The sequence below is a fragment of the Lathamus discolor genome, chromosome 1, assembly GCF_037157495.1.
Source record: "Lathamus discolor isolate bLatDis1 chromosome 1, bLatDis1.hap1, whole genome shotgun sequence".
NCBI classification, from domain to species: domain Eukaryota; kingdom Metazoa; phylum Chordata; class Aves; order Psittaciformes; family Psittacidae; genus Lathamus; species Lathamus discolor.
The window spans coordinates 98,317,285-98,330,584 of NC_088884.1; the positions used below are offsets into that span (position 1 = coordinate 98,317,285).

Genomic DNA, 13,300 nt, shown 5'->3' on the forward strand with positions numbered 1-13,300 from the left:
TCTGTGTATTAACTGTTCTGTCCTCCTGCTATGGGGTTCTATGAAGTTCTCTTCAACAACAACTTTTGCTCATATTTGCTCTTTGCGACGCTGGCATTCACAGAAGTTCAACTATATCTAGATTTATGCCTGCGATGTGCCCCGAGACAGCTGGTCTTTACTAAAATAAAACATGATAAATTTGATCTCTTTGCACACAAGAATGCCTTTCAGCGACTGCCTGGGTTCCTTCAGAGTTTCTGGTTTTCAGGGCATTTTGAGTTTCCCATGTTCAGTAGACCTCCAACTCTTACTCCATGTTGGCACCAAGAATGCTTTAATTGAACTTTTTAATGCTGCATATATAATCCTTATACACTGCTGAGTCGTTAAATGCTTCCTTTAGTCCTTCCAAGTTAACACCTCTAAAACAACCAAGCATTTTTGATCACATTTTCATGTTTCCTCAGCCCAAATCCCAGAATCTGACTTTCAGGCAAATAGCACAACTATGAGGCAAAAAAAAGACTGCTTAAGGCAATTTAATTTGTTTTCTAAATCTGTTAATAATCTATCTGAAGCTTTTTGAGACTGCTTAAGCAGTTACACAAAAGTACCCCACAAACAAGAAAAGAGTACTGAATACGTACTTAAGTTATAAGACATGAATTTATGTCCTATAACCAGATAAAAGAAATAGCAGATAAAAGAAACCAGCTAGAGAAAGGATTTGAATCTTTAACATGCGAGCAAGTTCATAAATTATGGCAAATTATTTCCTTCTCTCTTTCCCCCTCTGTTTTGTCCAAAAATCCTATTGTGAACTTAAAATTCCTCACAATTAAAGTTCTGCTGAACCCAGCATATTTCCAAAGGGATGTTTTTTGGAAAATGCTGTGGTTTTCCCCCAAAATAGTAATTTTGCAGCAAAGTCCAGCAATTTTACTCGCAATAGATCTAAAAAAAATTGAGTCGCCAGACATAAACACAATGAAGAAATGAAGTGCCAGGGGAACCAAGGGAAACGAAACATCCCAGAGTTTGCTCAAGCCTGCCAAGGAATCTCTCTAATACTTAATTAAATGTGCTGGACACAGTGATGCCAAAGGAAACTGTTTGACTGGGATACAGAAATAGTTTAGAAAAGACTAGAAAAAAAGAAAGGACATTTTATTCCTTCTCTGCTTTGTCAGGTAATGTTCTGCCACTGTGCAGTCATAGGGGGAAAAAAGATGTTTATTAAGTTTTTATGTAAGAAACTCATGAAAATGGTAAAAAAAGAAAAAAGTCAATCTTTTTAGCCTGTGTTACAGCTAAAGCTCAGGCAGACTATGCTTTTCTTACTGGGAGGCTTTATTTTGAATTGGACTACACTGGTATTTCATGCTGTGTCTACTTAAAGAAATTGGTTAGTGATAGAAACCTGAAACTGATACTTGAAGTTTGTTTTCTTTGCAGTATGTGCATTTGTGGTTTGTGAGCATTCAGATGAATGTTTAAGAAACTATAACACTTCTTTATTTTTCTCTTTAATTAGACTTGTATGGAGGTATTAGAAGCTTTATGTGACGGTAGCCTTGGAGACTGTAAAGAAGCATCTGAAACTTACAGAGCAAATTGTCATAAGCTTTTCCCTTATGCTTTGGCTTTCATGCCCCCTGGATATGAAGAGGATATGAAGATCACAGTTAATGGAGATAGTTCTGCAGAACCTGAAGAACTGGCCAATGAAATATGAACAACTTTATTGGAAAAAAATGACATTGGACCATATCTGGTGTATAATATTTTTGTCACGCACCTGCTGAATTGTTCTAACTTACACAGAGAACAGAAGGAAAAAAAAAAAGGTTGCCTTCAAATAGTTTTACTTTTTTTTTTATCCTGCTGACAAAGTATATATATGAGATATCTAACATATTACTGGATATAGGTTGTTCGGTTTCTTAAAAATTAAAAGCTGCTAAAATTGAAGAAAAAAACCCTTCTCCTTACCTACCCATGTTTTTAAACTAATTTATATGAGTGAAATGTGGTGGCACATAGCCCTCCGAGCAGGTGTGTGGCAGAAATATTACATTAAATTTGTCTTGTGAGATTACTGTTATCTCAGACAGCAAAAACGCTGTTTTAGCACTGGATTCTTTCACTGAGCACAAAGAGTTGATGGGGCTTTAGCATCTGACTGATTTTGATACGGGGATGATTCTGTCCATAGGAAGTATGCAATGTGAATCAGAATATAGAGAAACCCGCAACATACACGTTATGTTGCGGATGCTGGGACATATGGATATCAAGCAGAATTAAGAAACATAGTGTGTTCAATAAGCTTGTTGTGTCTCTGAAATTCACTGTACACGATCAGTTCGGTGTTCTTGCACCACAGTTTTTAATGGAAGGAACCAGTTAAAACACTCTCTCTCTTTAAGTTAAACTGGGGGGGATGGGGTGGGCAGAATCAACGTTGCTGTTTGTGAGATGGACGCGGCAGCTTAGGTTGGCCAAACTTTTTAAAACTGTAATGCAAGAACCAAATAAAATTATGCACTGTGATGTGGCACCAACTAATTAGAAAGATCGCATGCATTTTTCACTTAGAGTGAAAACAAAATGAGAACATACTATGGCTTGAAGTTGCAAAGAGGAGAACTCCTGACTACCGTTTTGACTGATCAAGAGACTAATAGTTTAAAACCTCAGCAGGCCTTGTTCACGTTATGCAGAAAACAAATAAAAAGTGCTGCAGTTTAGATACCTCTGGAACTTTTCCACAGTGTCACAGGTTTGTAATACTTGAAGCCCTACATTTCTAAGAATATATTTCTTGCTCAGTTGTTTCAGGCAAGCCCAAGACTTTGTAACTTTTAAGGGGCCCAAGATTTTTTTTCAATAACAGACCAGCTTCTTATTCCTGCAGTTACAGATGTAATTTCCTTTGTCAAACATAAGGTACCAAATATAATGCAATAAAACGTTTTGAAAAACAATTGTGTGAATATTTAAACCGATCTCTGTTGTACTTCGAAAATGAATGGGTTCACTAGAGTGCAGCTCAGGGTTGGCTTACTGTGCTGTCCAGTTATGCTAATAATGTCACTGCTGATGGGTGGTTGTTGAGCCTAAGTGCAAATGCATTTTATGTAAATACTGAATGTCCGGGAAGTCCTAATAACATAGAATGCTTTACTACTTGGCTTTTAAGTTCTACCACTGTTATGTTGAATTTCATTTTCCAAGTCAAGCTTCAGTCTATAAGTCTACTGTGTTAATATAGATAAGTGCTCAAATATTGTTGTTTTTTTTATAGGCTCAACATATAAAACAGAGCAGAAAACAAACTACAGCTTATAAAGTGAGTGCCTTCTTTGCTGCAGGAGTTCAGTTACAGAGTATCTGTAGTGTGAATACACAGCCTTCCTCTTCCACATGATTGGAATTCAGTGGTTGACATGAACAGTTAAGAAATCCAGGAAGACTTACTGGGGTTTGTAGTTTTCTAACTGTCAGAAGAACAGGTTTTTGTTTCTTGTATATTCAGCACCACTTTCTTTTCATGGTTAGATTATCCTTGTGTATGTTTTGCAGTGTAGTTCATGTTGGAAATGTAAGTTGTATTGCTATATTTGTGTATTTAATCTGCTGGGCTTTTAGGGACTAGAATACCTATAGAGCCTTTAATTGACTCTGGTATTTATTTCTAGATCTCAGTCTTTTCTGCAGCCTGAGATACCTGGACTGCATGTCTTCTGCAACTACTGAAGATGGTTCAGTCTTGCCTACACAAGCTATGAGCTTTTGGCCTTGCCTCTGAGTATTGCTGCTGTTTTCTTGGCTTCTGATGCTTAGCAGGAGGCAGATGAGTGCTCACTCTTTTTAATAGATTGTGAATTGCATCAAGCAATTTTTTTTTTCCCCAAAAATTCTGGGTTTTGGGTGCTGCCTATAAATGGGATTATTTCCTTTTTCACTGCCTGTTTTTGTGTCGAAATAGATGAACTAAAAGCAAGAAGTTACTTGTTATCTTTGATTATGCAAGTGGGAAAGGATATTTCTGTGGGCCTTCCAGAAGCTTCCATCTACACTATTGTGATTTCCCCAAAGACATTTCATAACCTTGCTGAAAGTCATCCATAGTGCTTCAGAGATGACACTTTTGGATTAAAGAGGTTCCTCATCCCCTCCAGAAGACTGCAGTCCCAGGAAATGAAACCAAGTCAAGAGTTTACCTGAAGAAGAAGGTTCTTTGATTGGCAAAGGAATTGGTATTCCTTCATCTTTGTGTATCTCCTGTTAGATGCAATACTAACTTTTGATGAAAAGTTTCCAAGAGCTGGAAATGAAGTTAACAGTCCAGTGCAATGAGTCTTGCGAAGCAGTAGCAGAGTGCCGCGCTACAGTCAAAACCTGCCTGTGCACGCTGAGATCCAAATTGTAAATCATTGGTGCTTGGCTGCCAAAGCCGTGAGCAGGGATTGCAGTTGTGATCAGAGTGACCTAGAGCATTGGCTCATTAACAGCATGAGTTGTCTTGATTCTTCCTGATTTCCGTAGAGAAAGGTGTTTCCACCATCAGTGGAGCTGCTGGTGATGACCCATGCCATGGATATCTTTCCTGAGGTGGGGGGAGGAAGTTTAGGCAAGAAATTTTCCCTAGATAGAGACTGTAGATGGTGCAGATGCACACTGCATGAAGCAATGCCAGAGTCAGAAGTGGACTTAAATGGTTGGTTGTCCCAAGGTGATAGACGAGGTAGTTTTCCATGTGGAGACCAGAGCATTCAGGCAAGCCCTATGTGTGAACAAACCAGTCTCAAAATCATGTATTCAGTAACTGCTGTTGTTTCTTTGTATCTTAAATGCCTTAAAAGCCTCTATATTCTTCTACAGTTACATTTTTCTTTCAGTAGAGGTCTTAATGCTTCCATGTTCTTAGGGGAGGAATCATGTCCTGATGTGGCAGCCAGAACACAGAAGGAGATCTGTCACTCTGTTTTCTAAGGAAGGGAGAAAACACCCTTTCCCAGGGAGCTCTCTAGGGCTAGATGAGGTATATTTAGTTTGCCTGTTAAATCTTCCTTTCATGTGTGCTTTGAGTTGTGTAGTTGGTGTAGCTCCTTACTCTTTAGCCAGCTTGAGTTGTCAGTGTCTTCATAGAAAGCAAATACATCACTAAGAGTAGGGTGAGATCAAGCCTGAGAAACCAGAGGTGCAAATACAATTTCAGTATCGTGAGCAAACTTCAAATCTTTGTCTAACATAATGCCTTTGAGGGCCCAAGCAACATTTGTGCCATCATTCCTGCAGTGCTAGCATCCCATACACCACAGTTGTGCTTTGAATGCGTGCCACTAATGCTAACAAAACCACCTGATATGATAATCCAGCTCAGTATACCTGAAATTATTTGATTTTCTCTTTTCATGATGGCTTTAAATGTATTTGTAAGTGTTCTGTGCTGGGTAGCTAGCTAGCTTTGAAATCTTTTCCTTCTCTTTCCCCCTAAAAAGTCTGCTCTGAAAATGCAGTTTGTACCTAAGTGGTAATGTAAAATAGTTCGGACTATATGGAAGTAAGAGTGATGCTTCTCTGGTAACATACTGCTTCTGTGGAGAGAAGTGATGCAAATGTGATATATAATTAGTCATATCCTTAAGGAACTGAGCAGTCTATATGCTCATTAATGAAAGTTAAAAGTTCCGGATGGAGGAAAACAGTTGCTGAGCTTGGGAAGAGACTTGCTGTCAGGAGCATTCCAGCTGTGAACTGTTCTTGGATGCAGTAAGGAGCAAAGGGCATATGCTGTCACAAAACTCATGGTCATGTTGTCATGACCGTACTTTACGCTTCCTGGAAATGAAAGCTGCTGTCTACAAACACCAGTTTTAATGCCTCTTTTGGGCACAAGCTCTTCTTCCCAAGAGCATACAGCAGTGAGAATGGCAAGGAGCAACTGATAGAGCAGCTCGGCAATATGAGACTAAAGTGAGCTGTAAGGAGGTGGCATAATAGAAAATCCATTTTAAATGAAGTATAAATAGCTTTTTTACTACTAGAAAGATTACCGAAGCTGTAAATACTGTAAATGCAGTCTTCCCACGCCAAGGAAGCTGTAAATGTGTATTACTTCTAGAGTGGTACAAGCAAATAGTAGTATGTTCACAAAGATTCTAGCTTTGTATGTTGGTCTTCAAGTAAATTGTGGCGGAAAACTCTGAGGACAAAGACTGTCCAGTTTACAAGGGACCATATCAAAGGGTTTGTAGAACATTGCAAGAGAAATATTACTAGAAAACCCAAAGCATCTTGGAAGAGCTTTCCGAAGATGTTTGTTTGTGTTAATAGAAAATGTCACATCTGCTAACTGTTCATAACAAAAGACAGAAAGTATTTTGACAGAATATTTCTGCCTGGCACTGCCCATTCAATATCTACCTCTACTAGTCCTAGTCTAGGTCAGCTACTGCATAATTTTAGCCATTTAGCACATAACATATGAAAAAGTGTCATTTAACCTGGTTGGTGAACAAATGTATGATGATGGGTAACGTTTAAACTGTAATGCAATAAACCACAAACTTAGTGAAAGTCCTGTTGTTGGTTCAGTGCGGCAGCATATTTATTGCTTCATTGCTGATCCGTTAAAATCTTAATTATAAACTCCACCAAGTTACTTGCAATTGTACTGGGATTTGCTTTCCCTTCCAGCCTTCCTAACCGGTTAACAATGTTGTACTGTGTTTTTACGCTCTTCTCTCGTGGTAGCAAATATCAAAACTGGCAGGAAGTCAATCAAAGAATAAAAATGCTGAGTTCCGTTTGTAAATGAGTGCTAGTGTTTCCTTGTAGGGGTCAGCGTCTTCCGTAGCTTTGTAATAAATGAGCCCTTCACTAGTTCCTTTAATTCTCCATTGCCTCCTTCCACGCTGATGGGTTGTCAATTGGGGTGTGGGTCTCTCAAAAGGGAGAAGGATCTGTAAGGAACAGTGGTGGCTCCCTTAGGGGCCGGGCTGGAAATGAACTACCTTGGCAGGGAGCTGCCTTTGCTGCCCTAAAAGCTAAATGTACGTACGTTTTAAAAGATCATTTGCTCTTTCAGGCTGCAAAGAGCCAATGGGAAATGCTCTTACTGAAGGATTGAATGGAAACGGTTTGAGAGGCAAGCTGAACGAAGAAGCATTTCCTGTTTTCCTCATCTGGTTTTGGGGAGGGGGAGAAATAATAAATCCCATTAGCCTTCTGTTGCCCACCCATGTGCTATTCTGGTTCTAAATCTTTCCTGACTCAGCATTGCCGGATGTCCTGTGGTTTAAATCAGCCAGCAGACAAAATAATACAGTTATGCTGACAAATCAGAGCAAAAGTGACTATCTAGCAGCTGACGCATCACTGTAATAACCTGTAGTGTTTGTTGTGGATGTGACAGTTAAGATTACCTGGGAAAAATCATTTAACTCCTGTGTGTAGTTCTGATTAACACTGCACAATGAGCAAGGGCTCCAGCAGCTTGCAGGTTAGAAATACCCGGGTGAGGGCGATGCGGTTATAGCAGTACCCTCATCTTCACCCCTTTGCACACGAAAAGGGAACTTGTTGCTTTGCACTGATTGTACCATACTAAAAACCAGCATCCCCTAAACAATAGCATCCCTTCCTTGTCAACGGTCTCAGTGTTCTTTTGTCCGAGGGGAGCAGTGTTCATGCTGGCAGTTCATAGGTTATTTCATCTGCATAAATCTGTCAGGACTGACTTCATGCGCACCCCTCCATTCCATCAAGTATATGCTTTGTCCTTGTGCTTCTGGAAACTGTTCTGAAGATCCCACATGCAGCAGCAAAATGACAACACCTCTCTGCATCACTGCCCCTCAAGAAGCTGAAGAGACGGATGCTCATTGCTTGGCAAGTCCGCTTCCTGCAGCTAACAAGCCTCACCAGATGCTACCGGAGGTGAATAAATACTGTTCTAAAAGCAAACTGGTTGACTCATCTTAAAGTTGGCAAAGCAATGTCAGGGTTTTGCTGTTAATTTATTTTTTAGTAATATGCACAAAAGTAATGTTCTCTGTTGGATTGCATGACTTCTGCAATGCCTTCACTGTTGTGAAGCAGGGGAAGGAGGAGTCCTGCTTGGTCTATGACTTAGCTGTGCTGTGTTTGAAGTTGTCAGCAGTACTTCCAAACCAGACTTGACCCTTACTTTATTCCCATCTTGCCTTCATGCAGCTGACCCAATGGATATGTAAATGGTCTTTATTGAGGGGAAAGTAAAGTGTGAGCAGAGGGTTGGCTGTTGGGTGGTTCTTGCAGTAAGACTGGCATTTCCATGGCAAGTGAGGGCAAGTCTGGTGGTTGTGAGGGCTTTTTCAGGACCTTGCAGCAGCTGGCATTTTCTCGTGAACTTCTCAAAACCAAAAGCCATTGCTCTGTTGTTCTAAGGGCACCACAGAGATGTCCGGTCAGCCTGAGAGCAGAACAGCTCTGTTTCACTCAATATACTTTGTGCAATTTTATCACAAACATATGAAACAACACCAGACACTCCCCATAACATATTAGCTAATTTTTCTTGCCATTGTCTTTTCCATCTACAAGCGTTTTATAAAGTTTCAGGAAAATGCTGGCTTCTGGCTGTTTCCATCCTGCATTTCAGGCTTATTTTTTTTCACATAGGAATCATCAAATTCTCGTAGTTCTGCATCTCACTCTATCTGCAATGTCAATAAATGTCCTCATGAAATGTAAGTGGGAAATATGTTTATGTGTTTGAGCTGGGAAAACAGTTTTTGCTTTCTTGCAGGGTAAACTCGTTTGTGCTTTTGAATTCCTGTTTTGTCCTCTGATGAGCATCTTTCCACCACATGTCCTTTACCTTTAATATTGCAGGACCCTGATGGTGGAGGATAGTTACCCCTTCAATTAGATTTTTACATTGATTGGCAAAACTGGGGTGAGACTTCTTTAAACTGCCATAGGCAACAAACCCAGCTTTCAGCCTTTACCCAGGCTCACAATCCTTTGACCATTTTTTGTGGCCCTTCTCTGGACCCTCTCCAGCCTTTCCACATCTTTTCTGTAGAGCAGGGACCAAAACCACAGTATTCCAGGTATGGCCTGACAAGTGCTGAGTGGGACAATTACATCCTTATCTCTGCTGGTGATGTCCTGTTGGTGTAACCCAGCATCCTGTTTGCTGCTCACTGTTCATTCATGTTGAGCTGCTTGTTCAGCTCTCGGGTTACCACTGTCTTCTTTCAGTTTTATTCTGTGTTTTCCACTGCAATCCAAGCCAGGAGGGAGAGGAAGCTGGGAACAGCACACAGACTGGAGAAGAGTTTAGGCGACAGGGGCCACAGGGCAGCTGGTCTCTTATCCCTCCAGCCCCCTCTGCCGCTCAGGTTGCTGGAGATGTGCCTCGCAGGGGAGATGCCCTTGGCAGAGGTGAGCTGGAATCACTGCACAAGGAATTATGTATGGGTAAAGGAAAACCTCCACCAGCAGAGAGCACAAAGGGACGTGTGACACTGCTTTTCAGACAAAACCATGGATGAAAAATTGAGAGTGTACCACATCTCCTGGCTTGGTTGCGTTGGAAAGGACAACTGAGAGTGAAGCTGTCCTGCCTTTTATAAATTATTGACAGGTACACAAACTGCATGCATACTATGTGAATAATGTATGGCGACCTAGATTTACCCATACATAAAAATCCCTGGAAGAGAAGGGAGTGGAGGAGAAGCGTTGTGCTGCAGCTAGGTCAAAGCTGAGGAAACAAACTGATCTCAGTGTAATCTCTCAGCTGAGAGTCCTAAGGCACAGGCTGCTGCTGAATGTTTAGAAAGGGCAAAAGAAAGACTGGAGTAAGTACAAGCAGGAACTTTGAATACAGTAAGAAGCTTCAAAATCTGACAGCAGAAAGGACATCTTAGCAAACCACTGAGAAATTACAGCTTTAGCCTCATACCCGTGTTAACAATATTAACGGGTGCATGGCCTCCATCTGTTTTGGGGTTTTTCTTTGCTTTTTCTGTATACACTACAGATCGTCCTTCCTGGTGAGATCACAGCATTTTCAATAGCACAAACTTATTACAGTATTTGTTTTCTAATCCCTTTTCAGACAAAGCCCTCCTAAAAAGCAGGTTTGTGTGGCTGACAGCTTGCGGGATGATGTTCTTTGGGAGGACATATCCTTGGAGCAGTGTTTCAGTGCAGCGGTAAAGAACCAGGCTAGATATCACAGCCCCCTGGGTCTTTACAGCCTCTGCTCAGAAATCGGTGACTGAGGCTAGTTGTAAGGTTTTGGGGGTTTGGGGAGCAGGAGGAAAACAGAGGAAAGGTTTGCTATTTCTAAAGGTCATGCTGATTTTCTGGGAATCCCCCAGTCTTATTCTTGCTGAAAACAAAACTGATATTGCTGATATAAGTGGGATTTTACAAAAAGGTGGGGGCGCTTCCCAGTTTTGTTCACAGGTGAGACTTTTTTATTCAATATTTTAAATAAAATGAATATGACCCTGATAACAAATAAGACCCTGGGAAAAGAAGGATGAAAGCTTATTCTGGCAGAAATAAGTAACAAACCCCACACTCTGATATCATACTATATGAAGAAAATCCTGTTGCCAGAAAATATATCAACATGTCCTCACACTGAAATCTTGGGGTCAAGGTCTTCAGTCTGGAGCTTACACATGCAGGCAAAGTGTTGGCAGAGCACAGTACAACTGGATTAATTTGCTGCCTGGGGATGATTTATCAGAGGCCATGATGCAGCCAGGTAAATATAGAAGCTTTGTGACATTTAATGGCCGTTTCTGCAGCGCTGCTTTAGGACATGCACAAAGCCCTTGAGCACAGCATGTGCAACTAACTGCAGGGACAGAGAAAGCCGGGACACAGCTTCTGGATTAACACACACTCAGCAGGACAAAATGCTTCAGAACAGCTCTGGTCCGCTGGTGCTGTCCGCACCCCTGCTTCCAAGGTGCTCCCTGTTGGGTTTGGCGATCCCCCTTGGGTCAGTTAGCCCAGCGAGACAGAGGGATGCCCAGAGCAGGGATACATATGAAGCATTGATACGGGTTTAGGACATGTAGAGAGCCCAAGTTTCAGTGACAAGCCCTTGATGCAGAAGTTATTCAGTTACCACCTCAGCTACCTGGATAGGAGGCCAAATAGCTCGTTATTTCAGTCACTGTCATCCAAGAACTGCACAACCAAGAATGGCATCACATTTGTGCATGGACCCAAAAGGCCAAGCAGTCTTTCAAGCACTGAAGATGCAACTGATGTACTAATGCACTAATACAGCAGTCACTCATTGGAGAGAGTCTAGAGGAGGCCACAAAGATGGTCAGGGGGCTGGAGCACCTCTGCTATGGAGACAGGCTGAGAGAGCTGGGCTTGTTCAGCCTGGAGAAAAAAAAGGTTCCAGGGAGACCTTAGAGCAGCTTCCAGTGCCTGAAGGGGCTACAAGAAATCTGGAGAGGGGCTTTTTACAAAGGCATGTGCGGATAGGACAAGGGGGAATGGCTTTAAACTAGCAGAGGGGAGATTTAGATTAGACGTTAGGAAGAAGTTATTCACTGTGAGAGTGGTGAGGCCCTGGCACAGGTTGCCCAGAGAAGCTGTGGCTGCCCCATCCCTGGCAGTGTTCAAGGCCAGCCTGGACGGGGCTTGGAGCAACCTGGTCTAGTGGAAGGTGTTCCTTTCGTAACAAGGGCATTGGAACTGGATGAGCTTTAAGGTCACTTTCAACTCAAACCATTCTGTGATTCTATGACTCCAGTTCCTATGAGTAGGGATGTCCACTGGGTGGCTGCTATTAAACTATCGCTCACAAAGCTGCAGGTGCTGCCTTTAGCACTAAGGGGCCAGTTTTTCTGTGCCCGTGTTTGGCAGGGTATTCTCATGGCTGGGGATGTAAGGTTTCTTTCAAACAAAACTATGATGTTCTGTCCAGTGGATGAGACCTATTATCACCCAGACAACCTAATATATACACTGATCTGAACATTAAACCCCTAGCCTCTCATCAGGCATGCAGTAAGAACAATATCCAAGCACAAGCCAGAACTGGAAAATCTTTTATTTCTTTTAATTTCCTTAAAGCTTTTAGTTTTATAGTTTTGACAAGAACAAGGGCATGGAAGTGAATGAGAAAGTCACATGCCAGTAACTGGCAGTAAAAGCAGACGCGTCAAAACTTTATTTTAGTGCAAAGATGAGACTTTGGGCTTCGTGATTTCAACAGGGTATGTTAATACTTGCTTTTTCAGTCTGCTTTGAGAACCTGGCATACGGGGTCCTATCTCCTCCGAAGCTGTCCTTTGTTGCTGCAACATTTCTGCAATCTGTATTTTCTCATACAGGAACATGTCAGTGGGAGGTCAAACTCTTCTTAGACTTGCAGAGTCAAGTATTGCAGTAGTAGAACTTTTCCCTGCAAAAAACAGAGGACATAAGGCCTCCCACAAAAGGACAAAGAGCCCAGAGGAATTCAGAAGACAGAGGTGAAGCATCTCTGCAGAAGCATTAAAAACAGTTTTAAACTGCCCGTCAAAAACGACCAGGATCACCTGGAAACTTGGATCCTTTCAGAAAATAACATGAGACAGTCTTAGACGTACACTTCTTTCCTAATTTGTTCCTCAACTTAAAACCTAATAGATGTAATTTTTAGATGTTGAACAGTCTGCATCTTCATGGGACTGGCAAGTTAAAGTACGTCTTCAAGGTAAGACACAAATAACTATTCTTGAAATACTGAGCAAGTCCAGAGACTCGCAGCTATTTTCAGAACCCCCTTACTTAGAAACTTCGACATCTGCTAAATAAAAATAACTGTAAACTCAGGCTCTTGTGCATTAATTCACTGAACACATCCGAATAGCATATTAAAAGTACTCGTCCTTGCAAAAGAAGAAAACCAAAAACTTTTTCAAATGCTTATATAGCAAGAAGCATTTTTCATTTATTCTGTTACTATAAATAAATTCGACTATACTTGCTGGTCTCCAAGTCAGAAATAGTCCGTGCTGGATGAAATGTAATGCTCTAATCAACGTCTTTATCCCTACATATACATCGGAAGTGATGAAATTCCCAGTACTACACTGAAATAGCTCATATAAAAGTGACTTAAACCAAGATTCTCCTAAGGTCTCCCCCAATGGTGAGGAGTTACTACATCAGCCACCATTTTTTAACCCATCACTAATTGAAAGAAGATCTGGCCTTGTAACCTACAGCTTCACAGAGGTCCTCCACAGAACTGCAGGGTCCTCCTCTATAAAGAGAATGGGTAAAGACATTCTGT

General features: G+C 41.4%; 1 protein-coding gene across 2 annotated transcripts in view; it reads left to right on the top strand.

The window, feature by feature from the left end:
* NAA15 (N-alpha-acetyltransferase 15, NatA auxiliary subunit) overlaps positions 1 to 2,969 on the top strand; it is a 38,657-nt gene extending 35,688 nt beyond the window's left edge. For both annotated transcript variants that reach the window (XM_065687438.1, XM_065687447.1), the window contains one exon: positions 1,517 to 2,969. In XM_065687438.1, coding sequence (XP_065543510.1) covers positions 1,517 to 1,717 — 201 coding nt within the window. In that variant the 3' untranslated portion in view covers positions 1,718 to 2,969. The remainder of the gene's footprint in view (positions 1 to 1,516) is intronic.
* The last annotated feature ends 10,331 nt before the right edge of the window (positions 2,970 to 13,300 follow it).